Raw genomic sequence first — 23,015 nt, 5'->3', positions numbered from 1 at the left:
ACAATTCACAGATGTCTTTAAGTCTGAAATGAGTCTCTTGTAGGCAGCATATAGATGGGTCTTGCTTTTTTAGTCATTCCATCACCCTGTGTCTCTTGATTGGAGCATTTATTCCATTTACATTCACAGTAATTACTGATAGATGTGTATTTATTGCCAGTTTGTTATTCATTTTCTGGTTGTTTTTGTAATTCTTCTCTGTTCCTGTCTTCTCTTACTCTCTCAGTTTGCTGGATTTCTTTAGTGATATACTTGGATTCCTTTCTGTTTATTTTTCACATATAATCAGTTTTGGATTTGTGGTTATCATTGGGTTTGTATATAAACATCTTATGCATATAGCAATCTACATTAAGTTGATGGTTGCTTACGTTTGAACTCATTCTAAAAGCACTAAATTTTTACTCCTCACATTTTTAAGTATATAGTGTCATACTTTATATCCTTTTATTTTGTGAGTGTCTTGACTGATTTTTACATACAAACTTATTTTTAATGTTTTTGAGATTCCCACTTCCTATTCCTACTTATGGTCTTTCCTTTCCACTCAGAGTCCCCTTTAACATTTCTTATAGGGCTGGTTTAGTGGTCACAAATTCCTTTCACTTTTGTTTGTCGGAGAAACTGTTTCTCTTTCCTTCTGTTCTGAATGAAAGCCTTGCTGGATAGAGTATTCTTGGTTGCAGGTTTTTCCTTTCAATACTTTAACTATTTCTTACCACTCCCTCTGGCCTGCAAAGTTTCTGCTAAAAAATCAACTGAGAGTCTTATGGGATTTCCCTTGTATGGAACTGTTTTGTTTTTTGTTTTTTTGTTTTTTTGTTTTTTTGTTTTTGTTGTTTTTCTCTTGCTGCTTTTAAAATTCTCTTTTTATCTCTACTTTTGGCCATTTTATTTTATTTTTATTTTTAATAAATTTATTTTTTATTGGTGTTCAATTTACCAACATACAGAATAACACCCAGTGCTCATCCCGTCAAGTGCCCCCCTCAGTGCCCATCACCCATTCACCCCCACCCCCCGCCCTCCTCCCCTTCCACCACCCCTAGTTCGTTTCCCAGAGTTAGGAGTCTTTATGTTCTGTCTCCCTTTCTGATATTTCCCACACATTTCTTCTCCCTTCCCTTATATTCCCTTTCACTATTATTTATATTCCCCAAATGAATGAGAACATATAATGTTTGTCCTTCACCGATTGACTTATTCACTCAGCATAATACCCTCCAGTTCCATCCACGTTGAAGCAAATGGGGGTATTTGTCGTTTCTAATGGCTGAGTAATATTCCATTGTATACATAAACCGCATCTTCTTTATCCATTCATCTTTCGATGGACACCGAGGCTCCTTCTACAATTTGGCTATCGTGGCCATTGCTGCTATAAACATCGGGGTGCAGGTGTCCCGGCGTCTCATTGCATCTGTATCTTTGGGGTAAATCCCCAACAGTGCAATTGCTGGGTCGTAGGGCAGGTCTATTTTTAACTCTTTGAGGAACCTCCACACAGTTTTCCAGAGTGGCTGCACCAGTTCACATTCCCACCAACAGTGTAAGAGGGTTCCCTTTTCTCCGTATCCTCTCCAACATTTGTGGTTTCCTGCCTTGTTAATTTTCCCCATTCTCACTGGTGTGAGGTGGTATCTCATTGTGGTTTTGATTTGTATTTCCCTGATGGCAAGTGATGCAGAGCATTTTCTTATGTGCATGTTGGCCATGTCTATGTCTTTCTCTGTGAGATTTCTCTTCATGTCTTTTGCCCATTTCATGATCGGATTGTTTGTTTCTTTGGTGTTGAGTTTAATAAGTTCTTTATAGATCTTGGAAACTAGCCCTTTATCTGATACATCATTTGCAAATATCTCCTCCCATTCTGTAGGTTGTCTTTTAGTTTTGTTGACTGTATCCTTTGCTGTGCAAAAGCTTCTTATCTTGATGAAGTCCCAATAGTTCATTTTTGCTTTTGTTTCTTTTGCCTTTGTGGATGTATCTTGCAAGAAGTTACTGTGGCCGAGTTCAAAAAGGGTGTTGCCTGTGTTCTTCTCTAGGATTTTGATGGAATCTTGTCTCACATTTAGATCTTTCATCCATTTTGAGTTTATCTTTGTGTATGGTGCAAGAGAGTGGTCTAGTTTCATTCTTCTGCATGTGGATGTCCAATATTTCCAGCACCATTTATTGAAGAGACTGTCTTTCTTCCAATGGATAGTCTTTCCTCCTTTATTGAATATTAGTTGACCATAAAGTTCAGGGTCCACTTCTGGGTTCTCTATTCTGTTCCACTGATCTATGTGTCTGTTTTTGTGCCAGTACCACACTGTCTTGATGACCACAGCTTTGTAGTACAACCTGAAATCTGGCATTGTGATGCCCCCAGATATGGTTTTCTTTTTTAAAATTCCCCTGGCTATTCGGGGTCTTTTCTGATTCCACACAAATCTTAAAATAATTTGTTCTAACTCTCTGAAGAAAGTCCATGGTATTTTGATAGGGATTGCATTAAACGTGTAAATTGCCCTGGGTAACATTGACATTTTCACAATATTAATTCTGCCAATCCATGAGCATGGAATATTTTTCCATCTCTTTGTATCTTCCTCAATTTCTTTCAGAAGTGTTCTATAGTTTTAGGGTATAGATCCTTTACCTCTTTGGTTAGGTTTATTCCTAGGTATCTTATGCTTTTGGGTGCAATTGTAAATGGGATTGACTCCTTAATTTCTCTTTCTTCAGTCTCATTGTTAGTGCCACTGATTTCTGGGCATTGGTTTTGTATCCTGCCATGCTACCAAATTGCTGTATGAGTTCTAGCAATCTTGGGGTGGAGGCTTTTGGGTTTTCTATGTAGAGTATCATGTCATCGGTGAAGAGGGAGAGTTTGACTTCTTCTTTGACTTTTGGCCATTTTAATTATGTATCTTGGTGTTGGACCTCCTCAGGTTGGTTTTGTTTAGGGTTCTCTGTGCCCCCTGGATCTGGATTTCTCTTTCCTTCCCCAGATTCAGGAAGTTTTCAGCTATTATTTCTTCTAATAAATGTTCTGTCCCCTCTTCTCTCTCTTCTCCTTCTGGGATCCCTGTAACATGACTGTTATTGTACTTGATGGTGTTGCTGAGTTCCCTTAACCTGTTCTCATTTTTTATTATTCTTTTTTCTTTCTCTTGTCCAGCCTGATTGCTTTTTATTTGTGTCTTCCAGGTCACTGATCTGTCCTCCTGCTTCCTCTAATCTGTTTATACCCTCTGGTGTATTTTTAATTTCAGTTATTGAGTTCTTCATCTCTGATTGGTTCTTTTTTATGTTTTCTATCTTTGTGGAGGGTCTCACTGAGGTCTCCATCCTTTTCTCAAGTCCATTAAGTATCTTTATAACCATTACTTTATATTCTCCATTAGGCATGTTGCTTATCTTCATTTTTTTAGGTCTCTTGCTGTGATTTTGTTCTGTTCTTTCATTTGAGACTTATTCCTCTGTCTCATTCTATCTAACTCTCTATTTCTCTGTATCAGCTATGTCTCCTGCTCTTGATGGTAGTGGCCTTTTGAAGAAGAGGTCATACAGTGCCCTGCAGTGCAGTGTTCCCTGTTACTCCAAACCTGGTGCTTCAGGGAGGTCTCCTGTATGTGTTGTGTGCACCCTCCTGTTGTGGCTGGGATGTGTTTGCCTTGAGTCTCGTCTGCAATGGCTCTCTGCCTGTCGTGGGCAGGGTCTGGTCCCTGTGGTGTTAGTGGGCTGCCTTGAGCTTGGGATGAGTCAGACCAGGTGTTTGCCAGAGATGAAGTAGCACCAAACTATAGGGCACTCTCCCTGTCTTGTCCCCTAGAATCTTTTGTTGGTGGGTAGACCTATAGTCAGACTGGTGTGCGGTCATCTTCCCCTCTCTCCAGGGCAGGACTCATTTTGGAGTGGGGCTGGTTGGTGGTGGGGCTGTTTGCACACTGCCAGGCTTGTGGCACTGCTTTGGATGGATTCTTGCCAAGGGCCCTTTGGAGAGTGGGTGGACCCACAACATGCATGTGAGTGGGGTGCAGTGCTAGCAAAGTCTGTGCAGGTCTGCTGTGGGAGTGGATCTGGAGCTGAGCTCTGGCTGGAGGGGGCATGTCCACACTGGAGTGAGGGGGTGCTGTGAGCAAATGAGTTCCAGCCAATGTTAGCGTATCTAGGCTAAGGGAGAAAAGTGACACCCGCCAGCTCCTTTGTTCCTGGAGAAGTCTCCCCCTGATTTCTGTCCCTTGTTCCTATATGCCCCAGGCACTTTTCATACTGCAGCTTCTGTGCTATATCTCTGTGGGACTGTCATGCAGTCTCTTTAACAGTGGAGATGGTCTCCTCTCTCCTTCCCAGCTCTCCCAGAGCTGAGTCAATGTTCTCAAGATTCCAGGGTTTAAGTCCTCCTGGTTTTAAGAAGTTGTAAAATTTGACCTATCTCATTTTCAAAGCCAAATGTGACGAGGATTCATTTTCCCCATGCTGGATCCTCCCACCCCAGTCTTTGCCTATGGGTCTTTCTCCTGCCAGCAGACCCTGGGTCCAGTTAGGTCCCCACCATCTCTACCCTTCCTCTCGTTTTCTGGGTCTCTACATTCAGCTGTGGGGTCTGTTCTCCCAGTCTACAGAATTACTTATGCTGATGTGGATGTTATCTAGGTTTACCTGGAGGACAAAGTGAGCTTGGGTCCTCCTACTCCACCATTATTCCCCAGAAGTCTTAGTTTGATGATTTTATAAATGAAGTTATCGAATCCATATATTTAAAGATTGCCAAAACATTAAATTTTCAGCTTAGACGTACTTTTTTTTAAATACTGGGTTTTAATATTTGAGATTCGTGGTGAATATATTCACTTCATAAACCAAGATCTCCTTCCAGGTTTTTGTATCTTTTCCTTGTTGAACACAAGTTACAGTGGTTGTGATGACCCTTCCAGATGTGGGAGGTAACTACCCACATGTGGTAGTTACAGCCTATAGAAAGTTCTCTACCCAGGAAGACCCTCTGCTACATGAATCCATGATTTGGGGCATGAGCTGGAGGGATCTGGTTAATAATAGCAAGTTTACTGAGTAAGGATTGAGATAGGCTTTCTAATTATTTTTTAGCATACCTTTGGACTATTAGTAAGCATCATTGCCAACCGGTAATTCTCCATTTATTGATGTGTTGAGCACCTGCTCTGTACCAGGCACTGCTGCCATGTGCTGGGAGTCCTCAGACAACTCCCTACTTATTATACAGAGCTCAAGATCTATTATAGGAACCAAAGTAGAGAGATACTAATGTGTGATGTATGCTATGATCATTTGGATGATATGGTCATGTGAAAGAAGAGAAATTGACCTAGCCTGCAAGAAGTGATAATTCATCTGGGTTTTGGAAGATTGTGTTGAGTTAGCCAGGTAAAAGGGTCCAGGGTGTGTGGGTAGCTGAGTGGAAAGAGCACCCTAGGCCAGGGGAGAGTATAGATATGGAACCATGAGCAAGCATGGCATATTCTGGAGCTATAAATAAGATGGAACCTAGTTTGCAAATGGGGAAGTGGTGAAAGGTGAGATTCTCTAAGGAAGCAGGACCAGATGAGGAAGGGCCTTGAATATCACAATGAATGCTGACCATAGAGTAGCTACTGAAGGATTTTGAGCAGGAGGGTGAAATGATTTGATTTAGAAATGTCTCAGGACCCTAGGGTATGTGTAGATGGCGGGGGAAGGGGGGGGCAGTGAGAATAGATAAATCAGTTACAAGACTAGAAATCCTGGGGGGACTAAGGTAAGACGATGGTGAGGATGAAAGAAGGTGGAGCCACAAGCTTCAGATGGGCACGTGGCCCAGGCTTGTGCCAAGATACCTGGCTTGGCCACCAATATGGAAGGGTTCACACTACAGAGAGGAAGTAGGAGGGAGAGGCTTGTGTAGAAACAGCTAAGTGCCGTACATGTTGGAAATCTAATACTCATGGGACAGCCACATGACCGTCTTCAATCAGCAATTGGGGTTAGAGATCTGGGGCAAAAGGAAGTGACAGGAGCTACAGAGCATGTGTGTTATGTATATGCCCAGCAGCCCAGGAAGAGCAGGATGGGTGGAAGGAGAGCAGCATCCCAGGCAGAATAAGGAACGGAGCCAGCTGTCAGATGTGATGCAGACGTCATGTAGCATGAAGGCTGACCAGCTAGTGTCAATCTGTTAGTGATGCGGCCACACAGCAGGGCCTGGAGTGGCTGAGAGATGCATACGCAGAGACCCGGAGTTCACAGACCATCTTTTCAAGGCCTGTGACCGTGGAGAGGAGGTGGGGACCCAGACAGTAACTAGACGAAAACAAAGCACAAGAGGGGCTTCTTGTGTATACTTTTAATGAGAGGTAAAAAGGAAGCCTGTGGCAAAGGAGAGCTTGAGAGAGGAGGAGAGTAATGAGTGACACAGGGATGGCTTGGTTGGCATGTGGGAACAGGTGTCTCTTCCTCTGGAAAAGGAGGATGAAGTTAAGACAGCATGGGTGCAGCTAAGCCTCGGGGAGGGCTGGGACCAGAGGGTGTCACCATGGGACATGAGAGGACAATCTCTCTCCTGATGACCAGGAAATGGGCAGAAAGTGAGGCTGTGGGAAGGCAGTGCTAGTGATCCAGCATACAGCAGGGTGTCTACGTGTGTACATTCATTGGAGGGGGAGGTTAAATTTACATTTACTTTAGTTTTGCTTTATTATAAATTATTTTAGCAACTTAAGAAAAAAATCAGCATGGACTCTTATTTTTATTAATGCAGCTACATATGCTGCAATTTAAATATTGTATTTTTTATGTGCAAATGTAGCCCCAAATGAGGCTGTGATCGTATTATGATTAAACATACATTATGAACTGTATTTTCTTTTGGTTCTGGACAGGACTACCTTGAAATTAAAAGAATGATTTTCCCAAGATTTTACTTTCTTAGCAACGCTGAACTCCTTGATATTCTAGCTGACAGTAGAAATCCTGGGTCTCTACAGGTAATATTTTTCTCTGCTCAGGGATATTATTTCCAAACCAGGTCAGAATTGTATAGTGTTTATTGACATTTGATTCTGGTCCACAGCCTCATCTTGTGAAGTGTTTTGAAAATATAAAACAGTTATTGATTTGGAAACAAGAAATTGGCCCTCCTGCTGTGATAATGCTCATGTCTGCTGAAGGGGAAACTCTTCTGTTGCCCAAGTATGACATATGTGTTACTAATGAAACATTCAGACACCATAAAACTTTATTATTTAAAACCTCTGCTTGGAAATTTCTGATATTTCAAGAAGCTTGCTAAGCAAACTATTTCCCCAAAGCTAATGTACTTATGCAGAATTTTACTTTTTCATGTCTGTATTTATTGGTATTATCCTAGGTGCCAGCATAGGGGTTTTATTATAGGAACTTATTAGGAAGAAAATTTGCTATTTGCTTGATGTTGTTCATGCTGCTCCCTATGCTGCCTCCCTGGCCCCTGGCCCTAGGCCCCCCCTCATCAGCTGATTCCCTCCAGCCTTTGGCACGTGGCTCCTATTGGGAGTTGATTAAAAAATGCTGTGCCCAAGTGTTTCCATCCACTAAAGTCCCTAACCCCACCGTAACCTAGGCTGGCTGTTTAAAAGAGCCAGCAAGGAATACAAAAATGCTCTGTAATATAACTTATCTACTTTGTCAGTTCATGTTTTAGTGGAACCTCTTAATTTTGTAAGTCAATGGTTTCAGTGTCATAGTTCCATAAAGTTAGGTGATAAGTTGTCTCCGTAGCTTTCCAAATTAAGATCTAGAAAAAAACACAATTGTAGAATTATGATCCTTTGGCCTGTGAATGTTATAAGTGTAGAAAAGTTAGTCTACAGCCTTATCAAAGGAATGAAGAAACATAGATAAAAAGAATTATTTGCGATTTTTTTTGGAAAAAATTACAGGAAAATTCGTGTAAGAAGTGCTGTGGAACAGTGGTTGATAAATGTAGAGAAAAGCATGTTTGATGTACTGAAAAAGTAAGTACAATTTTTAAAAGATTTTATTTATTTGAGAGAGAGAGAGAGAGAGAGAGAGAGAGCACGCGCATGAGCAGGGAAGAGGGAGAGGGAGAAGCTGGGAGCCTGATGCGGGACTCAATCCCAGGAGCCCAAGATCATGACCTGAGCCAGACACTTAACTGACTGAACCACCCAGGTGTCCCTGTGAGTACAATTTTTAATTCTAAGATTGCATTATATATATTTAACCTTGGTTAATTACCTACTAATCTTATTGGAAAGGATCTGTAGAAATGTAGAGTGAAGTCTTTTATGAAATGGGCTTTGATAGAACATGACAGCACATGGCTGGATGGAAAATCACTTTTCCAGCGTGAATGTCAGTTTGAGAGCATGATCCTGGACTGCATCCAGGTGTTTTTTTGTGTGCTTTCAGCCTAGTCAGTTTTCTAAAGACCCCATGCCCTGAAGGCTCGGCTGTAGCCCATCCCCGTTCTGCTTCCTCACATTGTTTGCTTGGTTCCATCTTTGTGATGTTCTCCTTTTTACGTTCCAGTTGGTTTAGAGCGAAGAAAGAGCCCCAGAGCATGAATTTTTAAATGACTTTGACTCGCGCTGCCTTGTACATTTCTAATTCTTTGTGGTTGGTTATATTTGTCGGTCTTAAAGTTTTTATATATTTGTATTAATTAATATGATCCTGAATGCCAACACGAGACTCCTAGAGCAGAGCAGATCATAACCACAACAGCTTTCTCGGCTGTAGTCCTTCCCCAGGTGATGTGATCAGAGCCAGATGCCGTCTCCCATGAGGGCAGGAGCTTCTGCAGGCTCTCAAGAGACGGATGTTCACTTGTCACGCCAGGACCATCTTATCAGCTGCTAATCATGATAGTTCTTTCTCTTTATGGTTCTTTTGAAATGTCTCTTCCTTTTCATGTTACTTAGGATGACAAATTTGGTACAATGTTAAAAAGTACACATGACAGTCACCATCCTTCTTTTGTTCCTCATTTTACTGGGAACATTTCTAATGTTTCACTGTTTGCTATGATGCTAGGATTTCTGGAACATACCCCTCCTCAAAATAAAGAGTTTTATTCTCTAACTTGTTTGCAAAGTTTTTAACAATTGAAGGGTATTTAATTCAAAAATTTTTTAATGAATCTATCAAGAAACCTAAATACCCTTTTGCCTGAAATTTGCCATGAATGACAACCACAAATGTCCTTATGTTGAACTTTCCTTCATTTTCCTCTTCATATTTTGGTCCACTTAGTTTATTTTCTGGAAAATTGTATTAAACATTTCCTCCTTTTCTGTGGGTTTGTCCTTATCCTCTTTTTGTTTCTAGCATTTATTTCTAATAAATAACTGCATTACCACCCATGTTAGCTCCCTGAACCTTGCCCACAGCCCTGCAAAAAGTCCCCTCATTAAACTCTCTAGGCACCCTTCACATGTGCTGCTGCATGCATGCTTCCCATCCTCTGTCCACCCTCGAATCAGCAGGCTTTGGGTCTGGGGGTTTTTACTTCCTGTTGCTGCACTGAGTTTCTTCATATCTTTTGGGGTAGCCATGCCAAAGTCAGAGACATTTCCTTTGTTCTAGTGAATACTCTTAAAATGTGAATGCACATTGTGAAACATACTTTCATCAAAGCTTATGGTAAATATCTCCGATTTGTCCCCAACAAGCATGGTCACTTCATACTGCTCTCCCATCACCTCCTCCATATTGTAATCATGCAGGATTTTATTCCAGTTGTATTAATATCTATATCATCAAATGTCACAAGACATGGCAGCATTTAGTCTCACCAGAAAGTGTTCATATTCCTCTGTTACACTCCCCACTGGTTGATCTCTGATCTCAGAGAGCTTTAGCCAGGGGTTAGCATCCGTGAAGGAGTGGTCTGTCACTGCGTCAGCTTTGTTCATGTTTCTACTGGTCGTTTTTGGTTGTCCATTCGTGTTCAGACTGGTGAGTGTCCCTCTCCCTCTCTAAGCAAGTGCTGGTATGTAATTACAGTAGGCTGCCTGCATAGCTACAGGTGACAGGATGGACACATGGCCTAGGATGTGAGTGGTTTTAGCTCATATGGAGATTCCTTTCCATTTCTCCTGGGAACTACAAGACACCCTTGTCACCTCCCCAGTGTGTGAGTTCCAGTGTCATTTCAGGTACTCCGCATCTTGGAGAAAAATGACAGCGTCAACGCCTCGATTCCTGTCTTCCCCTTACTCCTTTCCTGTCCTGCCATGTTTGAAGATGTGTGGTGTGATTGCAGGCCCTCCTCTGTTTCTCTCTGCAGCCTCATCGCCCTTGGAGATGGCTATTCATAGTGGCCATTGGCAGCTGGGGTGTGGGGAAGGTAGAGGCCGCCACTGGCCCTGCTTAGAGAGTTCTCATTCCCTGCAGAGCCGCCCTGATCTCTCTTGTGTTTGTCCAGCTTGGCAGTGGTGTTCTCCCATTTCTCTGCTCATTTCTGTAACTCAGTCCCAATTTGCTTTCCGCCTGCTAGAGCCTTTTCAAGTTGATGCCCTGCGGCACACTTTCTTGTGTTCCAGTGTTTTGTGTGTGTACATATGTGTATATGTACAATATATATGATATATACTATTAACATATTATCTGTCACTTGAAGGAATATCGCTCATGATGAAGACAGGATTGTTACATCAAAAATCTTGATCCACTCTCTCCCAAGAGGCTGTAAAAAATCAGAATAAATATTTCTAAAACCCTGAAGGAAGTTAAATAAAGAAATTATAATGTGCTGTGTGTCTGTGTGTGTTTATATATAAATGGGGGTACCGTGTCAAAATAAGAGTAAGGTCTTTTTTTTGTCAAAAGAGAAATGGAACTACATGTTTTTTGAGAGATAAAGCAATGCTACAAAAGGTGCAAATAAAAGCAGTAAAGACAGGTCATGGAATAGCAAACAAAAAGAAAACAAAGACATTAAAATAAAAGGTCATTTTAATAAGAGCTGCATTTGTATCTCAACAATGTCACTGACATTGTTTTAAAATATATAAAAGTCATTATAAACCTATTTCTCCTCTGTGGCAGTGATAATAAGAAAATAATAAAAACAGACACCATTTGCAATTACAGCAAAAATTAGAAGAATCAATATTTATTTTAAAAATAAACTAAATTCTAGATTAAGATTGGTAAGTAAAGAAACTGTCACAGTAGTAGAAGAAAAGTAAAGTTTAATGTTGAAAATTTGTGACACATGGGATCAGTGATCAGTTTGACTATATAGAAACTAAAAATTTCTAAGTGACAAAAAACCCACTGTAACAATATGAAAACCTATTTTGTTGGCACAAATTAACTTGATCTTAAATAAAATTTCTGCATATTTTTCATGAATCCTATTTTTCCTTATGATTAATTTTTTATTTTTTTAAAGATTTATTTATTTATTTATGATAGACACAGAGAGAGAGAGAGAGACAGAGAGAGGGGCAGAGACACAGGAGGAGGGAGAAGCAGGCTCCATGCCAGGAGACCGATGTGGGACTCGATCCTGGGACTCCAGGATCGCGGCCTGGGCCAAAGGCAGGCGCTAAACTGCTGAGCCACCCAGGGATCCCCTATGATTAATTTTTAAAGCTAAATGCAGGGCTTTACTGCTAAAGTTCATTTAATGGTTTCAGCCCAGTACTCATCTTGTAGAAATTATCTTAAATACTGATTTTGTCATTGATAGTAATAGATATTCAAAGCTAATATGGCCATCTCCCCCTTCCAGTTTCACCACCCCAGAAACTCAATGGCCCCATTGGAAGAGTACAGGTGATATTAAAGGGAAGTTTAAGGAATCTGCATTATGCATGAATTCAGGCTCTGTTAACTCTAGCATTTGGTCCCTTACGTACACCTAAATCAGAATTAAAGAACCAGAGATCCTAAAGGAAAATCCCCACCCCCACGTGATCTTGTCATGCTTGATCATTAAATGGCCACTATGATTACATGTAATAATAGAAATAAAATGTTCTATTTATAGATTTGTAAGTCAAGGAGTTGAAGACTGGAGCTGCCAAACTTTTTCCGAGTGGGTGGTGTCTCATCCAGGACAAGTGGTCCTCACAGTGGTGAGTTAATTTATGGTCATACTGCCAAGAAAGCAAAGATTTAGAAGTAAACCACTCTGAAGGGTACTAATATGTGTCACTTTGAAATGCATCAAAAAATAATATAGATGGTTGGATGGATATATGGACAGATGTGATAAAGTAAATATAGCAAAAATTAGTTGGAATATAGGTGGTGGGCATATGGGCATTTGTTTTAGAATTCAACTTTTTTATGGTTTTAAAATTTCTTCATAATGTTGAATGAAAAGAATCATAAATTATTTTCTCAGGGATGTTCCCCTATGGTATTGTATTTGGTTTCTACTGCTGTCATTACAAAGTTACCACAAATTTAGTTGCTTAAAACAGCACATGTTTATCGTCTTGCAGGTATGTCCGATGAAGGCCTCACTGGTGTCACTGGCTAAAATTGAGGTGTTGGCAAGGCTGCATTCCTTCCCAGAGGCTCAGGGGAGAATCCCTTTCCTTATCTTTCCCAGCCTCTAGAGGCCACTGGCATGTCTTGGCTGGTGGCCCCTTCCTTCATTTTCAAAGCCAGCCCTGTTGGCACCTGTCTGACTGTTCTACTTTAATCAAACTTCCCTCTGCTCACAGCAGAAAAAGTTCTCCAGTTTTAAGGGTACCTACAATCATATTGGCCCCGCTCAGGTAATCCCGAATAATCTCTCCATCTGAAGGTCTTGATTTAGTCGCAGCTGCAAAGTCCCTCTGCCATCTAATATGACTTGGTCACAGGTTCTGGAGAGTAGCATATGGGTGTTTTTCAGGGAGCCTTCATGCTGCTGATTGTTGCTTTTGTGGAACTCAAAGGAGAAAGAGAAACGAGGTATGTGTGATAGCAAGAAAACCAGGGCACATGGTTCTTTTGAGAAGAAGAACTTATAAAGTAGTGATTGAAGTCAAGACAGTAGAGAATTCCCCAATAGAATGTATAGAATAAGAGAAGGACAAAGAAAGACCCCAGAGGACATCCACATTTAAGGAGAAAATGAAGGAAGGGGCTCCGTGAAGGGGTCCAAAGAAGAGGCATCATGGAGCTAAGGGAGGAGAGATGGAACTGGATTAACTTTTCTCTAGAGCAAGTGAGCAGTCAGCATTTTATTTTATTTTATTTTATTTTTAATTTATTTTTTATTGGTGTTCAATTTACCAACATACAGAATAACACCCAGTGCCCGTCACCCATTCACTCCCACCCCCCGCCCTTCTCCCCTTCCACCACCCCTAGTTCGTTTCCCAGAGTTAGCAGTCTTTACGTTCTGTTTCCCTTTCTGATAAATCCCAAACATTTCTCCTCCCTTCCCTTATATTCCCTTTCACTATTATTTATATTCCCCAAATGAATGAGAACATATAATGTTTGTCCTTCACCGACTGACTTACTTCACTCAGCATAATACCCTCTAGTTCCATCCACGTTGAAGCAAATGGTGGGTATTTGTCATTTCTAATAGCTGAGTAATATTCCATTGTATACATAAACCACATCTTCTTTATCCATTCATCTTTCGATGGACACCGAGGCTCCTTCCACAGTTTGGCTATCGTGGCCATAGCAGTCAGCATTTTAAAATGCTCTAGAGAGATCTGAAAACTCCATTATGTATGTCGGTGATGAGAATCCCCATGAACCTTGGGGACGGAGGTTCCCCTGCAGTGATGGAGGAAGAAGCCCCAGCTCCATGAGTTACCATTACCAAGTGTTTGTAAAACAGACTTGACTTTATTAAATTCTCTAGTAAATTTAAAAATAACATCACATCTGTTTACTGTGCCTTGCCCTGCCACAACTGTCAAGTCTCTGTTAAAATAAGCTGGGATTATGGACACAAATGATGATGTCCTTTGTCTCTTGTCTCCTTTGTTATCCACTTGGCTGAATATTGATAAAATGCTTGAAGAGCCTGAGCTGAGGACTGTCTGCAAAGGCAGCAAAAGGATAATGAATCATTGTGGACATTTCTGTGATTTACCAGGCACATACTCAGATCTGCTCTATGAAGAAGAGATCATCCCAGATCCCTGGTTCTCCAAAAATCCCTGGTTCTCTAACAATAAGAAGCACTCTGTCGTGTCTCCAGAAGTACTTCATTATAGGCTTGAACTTACATCATTGAACAGACTTTGCCAAAATTTCTCCCCTTTCTGCCCTGCCTACTGCTAATTTCCCATCCCAGCATACAATTGACAATTACCCTTTCTCCTGCACTTCTGCATATGGACTAGGAGCCTTCTCCCAGCAGACATCTGTGGGGGAGTAGGGATGATAACTGGCCCATATGTTTGGCCACTGAAAGCATTTCAGTGCGGATTTATCCAGACTAGAGCAACTTCCAGCTGTCTAAGGAAAGAAAGATCTGGTTCGCAGCCCACCTCACCAGAACCCACACTGACGCAGCCTAGCGAGGGGACTCTTGCCCTTGGATGCTCTCTCCGGAGACTGAATCCTGAATAAATGCCTCAATCATAGCAGTGCAATGGCGCTTGACTGGACTCCTCTATGATATGGCCTTGGTTCCTGCCCACTTCCCAAGCCATGGTCTCCAGCCTCCTGTTGATCTGCCACATCTCTTAAGAAAGTCAGAGTTAGTTTCTGTTGCATGTGGCCAAAAACACTGATGCATCAGGTTTCACATCCTCTACCCTTTCACCTCGTTCTAGAAAAAGGTCCCATCGCTATGCCTCTTATTCCAAAATTACTCTATGCTAATTATTCCAGAATGTATTTCTTTATAGCCTTACTTACATGTTTCTTAGGCACTTCAAATTCATTAAATCCCCAAACACATTCACTGTGCCCCTTCCCCTCCAGCATGCTCTTCTTCAGTAGCTACTATCCTTGTGACTGAAATCACAGTTCACCCAGTTACGGGCCAGAAACTTGCAAGCCTCTGGACATATTCCCCTTCACTGACTGCCAATGTGACTTTAAACCATGGGCCTTCTGGCATACATGGAGAGAGTGAGCATCAAAAGGTGGATCAAGTAACAGAAGTCCTATAGAGTTCCTGAAAAATTATGATTACAGACAACATATTCTAGGAAAAGTTCCTGAAAAATTATGATTACAGACAACATATTCTAGGAAAAGTATTTCTGGGGTCAGCTGAGCACACAGTCCTAATTTCATGCTGGAGTTTTTCTTCCATTATTACTGTCTCAAGTTATGAGTCTTGTGATGATAGCTAAGAATATCAGATTTCTAAAGTAGACATATTGGGGGAGAATATATTTCAATTTACTAAAAAAATAAGGCCACACAAGCATTAATAAAATTCGGTGTCTGACTCTCAAATGCATTCAAATGTGTAAGCTCTCTTTCACATACACTCACACACACATATCATGAAAACACCTGATTTAATTTATAGTTGATTCTTCAGTTCTCATCTTTATATCTTTTTCAGAGCCAGATCATGTTTTATAATGATTGCATCAAAAGTTTTGTGAGTTCTCATTCAAGAGCAGAGTTGGAAAAAGTCCATGCTGGTATGATTGGTCACCTAGAGGAGACTGCAGCGCTGGTGGCGCTGGATACTAGTAACACTCGCACAAAAGCTGTACTGACAGCACTGCTTACGCTTTGCGTTCACTGCCGAGACATAGCAAGAGATTTACTGCTGAAAGGTGTCTCCGGTGTGGGGGATTTTGAGTGGACAAGGTAAGTAGATCTCAATTATAGCTCCACCTGAAATAACTCCTCACATAGCTTCCTCTTGATAAACTTATTCTCCACCTCCAATTATGTGAAACTTGCGTTTCAATTTTCTGGGATTTATAGACATTCTGGGCAAACTGTCAGTTTGAGTACCCTGTGCCTGTGTTTTCTTTTCCACTGTGCTCCCTTCATTGTAACTTCCTTCTGTATCACATTCCTGAGTGGGCCTCACTTCTCACCATTCAGCCAGGCTGCAACATCCAATGTGTAGTGAGAGCAGCTCCCCCCAGGCCTCCGTTCTCCTTCTTCCCTGGGTGTGGTCCATTCTGGAACTCACTAAGCTGGGAAACAAAACTTAGAACGTTTGTGGCCAGTTCTTCACCTCAGAGCCCCATTCTCCTCCCAGGAATCTGGTGTGTGTGTGTGTGTGTGTGTGTGTGTGTGTGTGTGTGTGTGTGTATTAATGTCTCCCATCTATATATTCATAAATACATATTTCATACATGAAACACCACACAGCCACTGACCCTGGGGAGAAGAGGAGAGCACACTAAGATTCGTACAAGAAATGTGAAGCTTTAAACTTCTGAGTTACTTTTCCCTAAAGATGCCTCTGTTCATGGAAAAATTAACTGTCCTGCCTATATAAGGTCTTTGATTCTCAAGAAAGTGAATTTTTAAGAAATTCTGCTATCGTATAAATTTCCTTATTTTAGATGTGACAATTTCCTTTAAACTCTAGAGAAGATGGAGCAGAGAGGCTGATGTATTTAACACCATTTGAGTATATTTTACCAGAATACTTCATATTTGATATGTATTTCCATGTCCATTTTACTGTAGAAGTATAACTATACCATTTTTAATTGCCAAAGAAATATGCCATCTGGATGAATCATCACCCAAAAGTTCAATATGTCATTATTACTTTCTAGTAACTCTTTTTTAAAGTGAAAATGAAAGGTGGAAGAGCCTATATAGAAAAGTAAAGTAGAGAAGACATGACTCTAATAAACTCTGTGAGCATCTATGATTCTAGGGCTAAAGTATGCTAGAGTCCCTCAAGATCCCATAGGGAACTCACAGGACACTGCAAAACATGTTAACCTTTTGAGGGGCTCTGAGGGATATGCATCTATGTCAGACACCAACCAAACTGGTAGCTCAAAGTAGTTGACAGGTGTGGTGCCTGGGACAGGAAATGTGGATAATGGATAAAGGAAGTCAAAGATACCAACTTCCAGTTATAAGATAAATAAGTTCTGGGGATGTAATGGATAGCATGGCAACTATAATTAATAATACTTCATTGTATACTTGAAGGGTACTAAAACAGTAGATCTTAAATGTTATCACAAGAAAAATAAATTCATAAGTATGTGAATGATGGATGTTACCTAAATATATAGTGATCATTTCACAACAGGTGCATATATCATCATCATGTTGTATGTACACCTTAAACTAACACAAAGGTTTGGGTCAATATCTAGGGGAAGGAGTGCACACTATAAAGCTCCAGCTGGGTCACAAGTTTTGCTCATAGCCTTACAGAGAAGAAAATTTATGGTGAGCCACGCCGATGCACAGGGTTCATAAGATAAATACCACTATTTTGTTTGATATTAAGAACAACTAGCATTTCTCTCAGCTCTCCTTGTAGTAAGGATCCTGGTTATAATGAACAATGTAAACCATAATAAATTTCATAGGGATGATTCTGGTATAAATCCTCTATTTGTGTGGCATACATCACAGCAGAGCAGCAGGATTCAGCCAGACTGCTTTCCTCACAGGGAAAGTGCTCACATGCTTGTAGTATTTGGAGTTCTGAAGTTTCACTGATGAACTATCCATAACTCTTTTCATTTTGTTGTAATTTTTTAGTCAACATTCCATTTTTAATCTTCATTATGTTTCTACATGTGAAAAAATTAAGAATGATTTTGCCCAAATACTATGTGCACTTAAAATATTCTTTTCAGACATTTGCAGTATAAATGGAATGACAAGCAGAAGTTGTGCTATGTGTCCCAAGGAGATGCCAGCTTCACGTATGGCTACGAGTACTTGGGATGTACTCCTCGGTTGGTTATTACACCCCTCACTAACAGATGCTGGCTCACCCTCACGGCAGCTCTGCTCTTGAATCTTGGAGGCTGCCCCACTGGCCCCGCTGGCATGGGCAAAACAGAGACTGTCAAAGATCTAGCCAAAGTAAGTGGTTTCTATATCCAGAATACTATTTTTTTTATAGTCACACAAACTTCCAATGGTATCTTAAATTTATACTATTCCTGCTATTAAGATGTTCCTAACATTTAACAAACACCTGACCACATTCACTAAGTCATGTAATTCATCTGTTCATTTTGAAATGTCTGCTCTGTGCTGGAACTTGGGACCTTGGCAGGGCCAAGTATGCTTTGTGCGACTTGGTATTACACTGTGCTAACTGATGTGCCAGCGGCAGTGTCGTCCCATTCATTGGGGGTGATTAGTCTGTTCTTAGCCACACACAGACTTTTACTGTTACCTAGTCTTTGTGATTAATAGCAGTGTGTGTGTATCTGTGTGCGTGCGTGTGTGTGTCTGTGTGAGAGAGAGACAGACAGACAGAGACAGACAAGTAACGATGGAAGTGAAGGATGTAGTTTGACGTTGCTGCAATGACATCATTGAAATGCTTTTTTCTTAGTTTTTTATCCGTTGATGTTTTAAAAACATGACTTTAGTGTTCCATGTATTAATCAACTTAGCTAATAGTGTATGTGCATTTATGTACCCTACCAAGTTTTGTGAGTTTCTAAATTTGGTATGCAGTTCACCTGTATATTGCAACGTTTTCTCAAAAGAGTAAAGACATTTTATTACTCTGATGTTTTAGCATTAATATTTTGCATCATAATGCAAGAGATCTATTAAAATAATATTTTGTTTCTCAGTCCTTAGGCAAACATTGTGTGGTCTTCAACTGTTTTGAGGATTTGGATTATAAGGTAAAAGCTTATTCATATATATGCAGGAAAAAATATGTACTTAAAAGAAATAATTCGTTGAGGACTGAAAGACAAGACAAATATTTCTCTTAGACATTAAGTATTAACAGAACAATAGATGCTATTGATTCTTCTAAATTAATAGAATAGAAACAAGAGTATAATAGAAACTTAAAACATTATGCAATTTGTTTTCATGCAACTGAACTACTACTTAAGACAGTGGTTTTCAAACTTTTTGACAGGGGGATTTTTCCAAACATGTGGAACATGTGGAACATGTGGAACATGAATATATTAAAAAAACTAAGAGTACTGCTCTATTAATATAAATTTATTTTATAATTTCTGACACTATACTTTTATTTACTAAAAAGGTAATCATTAAGAACAATGAGGCTATTATAATTAGCACAAAAATTTGAGTCAGCTTGTATCGATGATTACAATTTAAGAGTTATTTTGTTTTTGGCGGGACATTCTGTAAGACATAAAATTCTGAAATACTTCTTGAAATGTCGTGTACGTTAGTGCCTGTCACAAATTTACTTGAAGTTTCAAAACACTCCCATTTATTTAGTCTTGCACGTTAAGTTCAAACTATTTACCTTTTATTGTCATTTTCTTTGCAGTTAAAAAGCACATTACCTGTGAGATCCTGCATTTTCCATTTGTGCTCACTTAGCACATTAAAAATATCAATAAACAAACAAACAAAAAAAAATATCAATAAACATAAATAAGCTGTTTGCATTAGTGTTAAGACATAGAGTTTCTTGTTTCCTCCCTGGGAACTGCCTTCCAGTGGGGTCAGAAGGGCTGAGAGTAGCTGTAGTGCCTGCCCGCCTGCAGATATTTTAATGCAAAGCTTTTTAGAATAATAATTAATGTCTCCTAAAACCCCCAAGATAAACAGAATATCAAAATTTTCAATAAAGACAGGACCTGATTCCTGCAGCCAGTGGGATGAACCGGCCTGTCTTAGGGCCCAGGGGCTCTGGCATGGACTCTCCATCCCCTCTGCACCAAGTGCATGCATTCCCTGGCCTGTATTCATCCATGCGTGTTATGTTTGGCCTGCAGTGTTTCCGGTTGTTTCAGCTGCTAGCATTTAGGAATCAGTAGGTTCCAGAACTGGAACCTCCTCTGAACGCTGAGGGCCAGGCAGTGCTGCCCTGCACCTGCCATGGACGCAGGCCGAGCACCACACATGGCCCTGCGGTAGAGGCCATGGCTGGGGAGGGTGTGCACTTGCCCTGGAAAAAATGAGGGAATGCACAGAGCCCTGGCCCAGTGAAAGCCTTCTCCTGTATAATCATTGTTTTCAAGATAATGGGAAAATTCTTCTTTGGAGTGGTCCAGTCGGGAGCATGGTGCTGTTTCAGTGAGTTCAATCGGATTGACATGCAAGTCCTCTCCGTGATTGCGTCGCAGATACTAACAATCAAGGTCGCAAAAGACAGCTATTCTGTCAGGTACTGGCTGAATACATTTGGTTACTTACTATTAAATATTTGTTCTACAGTAAGTGTTGGGTTTTTGTTTTTTTTTTCCCCTAAGTACAGACCAAAAGGAATGACATCTTGGTTGTCTCTTTTGCTTGGCAAGTAAGGTGCAAACATATGTAACTAACGTTCATGCCAGCCTGAGGGTGTCCAGGCTCCTGCCCAACTTCGGAACAGTCTTCTAGGCCACAGTACAAAGTTGCAAATATAGCCACTTGCTTTTACTTTGGAGTTTAAATTCTCTTAGTACCTTTCCACGTTAGGACATTTCACTTGAAGAAACCAAAGTCTTTTCTTTAATTCTACATCTTAAAAAAAAAAAAAAATTATAAGGGTTCCTGGGTGGCTCAGTAGGTTGAGCATCTGCCTTCAGTTCAGCTCATCACCCCAGGGTCCTGGGATCAAGCCTTGCGTTGGGCTCTCTGCTCAGCGGGGCGTCTGCTTCTTCCTCTCCTTCTGCCCCCCTGCTGCTCATGCTCTCTCTCACACTTTCTCAAATAAATAAATAAAATAATTTTTGAAACTTATACTAGCCACACATCTGACTGAAGCCCCCTCTTATCCCATTACTCTTAATTAATATATGCTTTATTTTTAAAAATCCTGTAAAAATAATATTTGTACGTTAGGATTACTAAAGTTTACTAATCTGAGCAAATTTTTTTTTTCTTCAGATAAATTCAGGAACTCACATGATTTACTTTATGGGCATAATTGAATTTCTGTATTTAAATTTTCTATTACAATCTAATATTTCTTTTTTTATTTTTATTTTTTTAAGTAATCTCTACACTCAATGTAGGGCTCAAACTCACCACCCCAAGATCAAGAGCCACATGCTCCTACAACTGGGCCAGACAGGTGTCCTTCCCCCCCATATTTCTAATTCAAGCTAATGGACACTTACTTCTGGCTTTACTCTCAAGAATTTTGTTCCAGCTGTTAGAATCAATGTTGCAAGGCCTTACAAGCCACAGGAGGCCACATGTCACCAGTTCTTCATCACACCTCAGTATCTGCCAGACTTTGTTCTGTCCAGAGAGTCCTCAGCTTTTGTTCCCAGTGTTCTTCCTTTCCAGCTTTGACCACCCTCATTGGTATCAGCTATCCATAAAGTCACCAGAGGATTTCTTGCCATGTTCCCTACCTCTGGTGCTGACAAGAGGATACTGATCTCCTGGGCTGCATTTCATGCTGACACAAGAACTCTATGCCATGGCCACTCTTTGCTCCATGGTGTCACTCAGGGAGAACTCTGTGTCCAAGGGTCTCCTTGGGTTCTCTTCCCTGTTCAGTAAGTTCATTCAGGTGGGTGCCTTCCAGTCTTAGGCCCCACAAACTCTTTAAACATGATCAAATAAATATGAAACTTCAGAGCACCTATGTGATGAAGTTGGTTAAGCAGCTGACTCTTGATTTTGGCTCAGGTCTTGATCTTAGGGTCATGAGTCTGCTTGGGATTCTGTCTCCCTCTCCCTCTGCCCTTCCCACTCATGTTCTCTCTCTCCCTTTCTCTCTCTCTCTTTCAAATAAATAAATAGATGATTGATTGATTGATTGATAGATAGATAGATTGATTGATTGATTTTAAAAAAAAATCTGAACCCCAGCAGGGCTCACAACTTTGGCTCAAGATGACCCTCTTCTTTCCTCTCTTAAAATTGTTTTTTCCCCAGCATGTGCTGTTTGGATTTAAATATAACACAGTCTTAGGAACATTCCCAAACTCACTTATTGTTTTAACATACTTTGACTTAAAGAAAACAATTCTCTTAGTAATGAATATTATAATGGATGGGAGAGGAAGTTTTTTCCTTTACCTTCCTAGGTTCTTTTGGCTTATCCATTAAGTAAATTGGCATCAGATAAATTAATAGGATAAAAATTTAATTGCCTACATACATGAACCTCACACAGACATGAGAGGTTCAAAGATAGGCAGTTAAGGTTTGTATGCCATGCTGAGTTAAACAGAAGTGGAAAGAGGTCTGGGGATTCAAAGGGAAGGAAAAGAAGTCACAGGGAGATAGGAAGAGCAAATGCTTGGTGAACAAATATTTGTACCCTGCAGATACAGCAGGGCACAGAGAGGAATTCAAATGCACAGGCCTTCTGAGCTCCTTACAGCTTATGATGCCCAGCCTATATTCTCTGTTGTTGTCTCTGGTTATAGCTGTCTTTCTGGACCTGGCCCTTAAATTCTTAGAAGCAATTAAAGAGGAGGTAAAGTTTTGGGGGCCTTCATTGTCTTCAGCTAAAAATTATCCATATAATGAAGTGGCACATTTTGGAGGTTACTCATTCTGAACCCTTTCCAATGTCTTATAGGTTTGTACTGGAAGGAAAAGAAATTCGTATCAATATGTCTTGTGCAATATTTGTTACTATGAACCCTGGGTAAGTATTGGTTAATCTGTGCCAGGAGTAGGGACAAGTCAAAATCCTTTTCTTGGATCTTAGCCACAAAGCAGTTGTCTGTCATTGTAATCAACCATCCACCACCACCACTGGAATCCCTCCTCTACTTGCACACTTATAAATAGCTACAGCTCCGTCCTTATCCACTTGGATGGTCCTCATAGTAAGTTTCTGACTGAGGGACGTTTTCACTTCAATAGCCAGAGAGAAAGGAAGAGGTCAGCCATTTGTCACATTGAAAACACAAGAAAGCAGAGAGTAGCAGAAGGGAGGGAACATGGTGGTCACAAGGAGTGGAGACCAGGCAAGCTCAGTAAACACCCATCCATGGAACATGGTG

General features: G+C 40.6%; 1 protein-coding gene across 15 annotated transcripts in view; it reads left to right on the top strand.

Moving 5' to 3' along the window:
* Nucleotides 1–23,015, top strand: part of DNAH14 (dynein axonemal heavy chain 14) — a 475,011-nt gene that overhangs the window by 264,546 nt on the left and 187,450 nt on the right. For all 15 annotated transcript variants that reach the window (XR_007411998.1, XM_049112476.1, XM_049112477.1 and 12 more), the window contains 9 exons: nt 6,885–6,989; nt 7,076–7,194; nt 7,923–7,997; nt 12,005–12,092; nt 15,503–15,756; nt 17,739–17,970; nt 18,699–18,752; nt 20,082–20,227; nt 22,586–22,654. Coding sequence is in view for 14 of the 15 variants with exons in the window: in XM_049112476.1 (XP_048968433.1) it covers nt 6,885–6,989; nt 7,076–7,194; nt 7,923–7,997; nt 12,005–12,092; nt 15,503–15,756; nt 17,739–17,970; nt 18,699–18,752; nt 20,082–20,227; nt 22,586–22,654 (1,142 nt within the window). In the remaining variant the exon portion in view is untranslated. The remainder of the gene's footprint in view (nt 1–6,884; nt 6,990–7,075; nt 7,195–7,922; nt 7,998–12,004; nt 12,093–15,502; nt 15,757–17,738; nt 17,971–18,698; nt 18,753–20,081; nt 20,228–22,585; nt 22,655–23,015) is intronic.

Source organism: Canis lupus, chromosome 7 (assembly GCF_003254725.2).
Source record: "Canis lupus dingo isolate Sandy chromosome 7, ASM325472v2, whole genome shotgun sequence".
In the NCBI taxonomy this organism is placed as follows: Eukaryota; Metazoa; Chordata; class Mammalia; order Carnivora; family Canidae; genus Canis; species Canis lupus.
The sequence above is the reverse complement of the archived record's forward strand: the minus strand, read 5'-3'. Positions and strand labels throughout refer to the sequence as shown.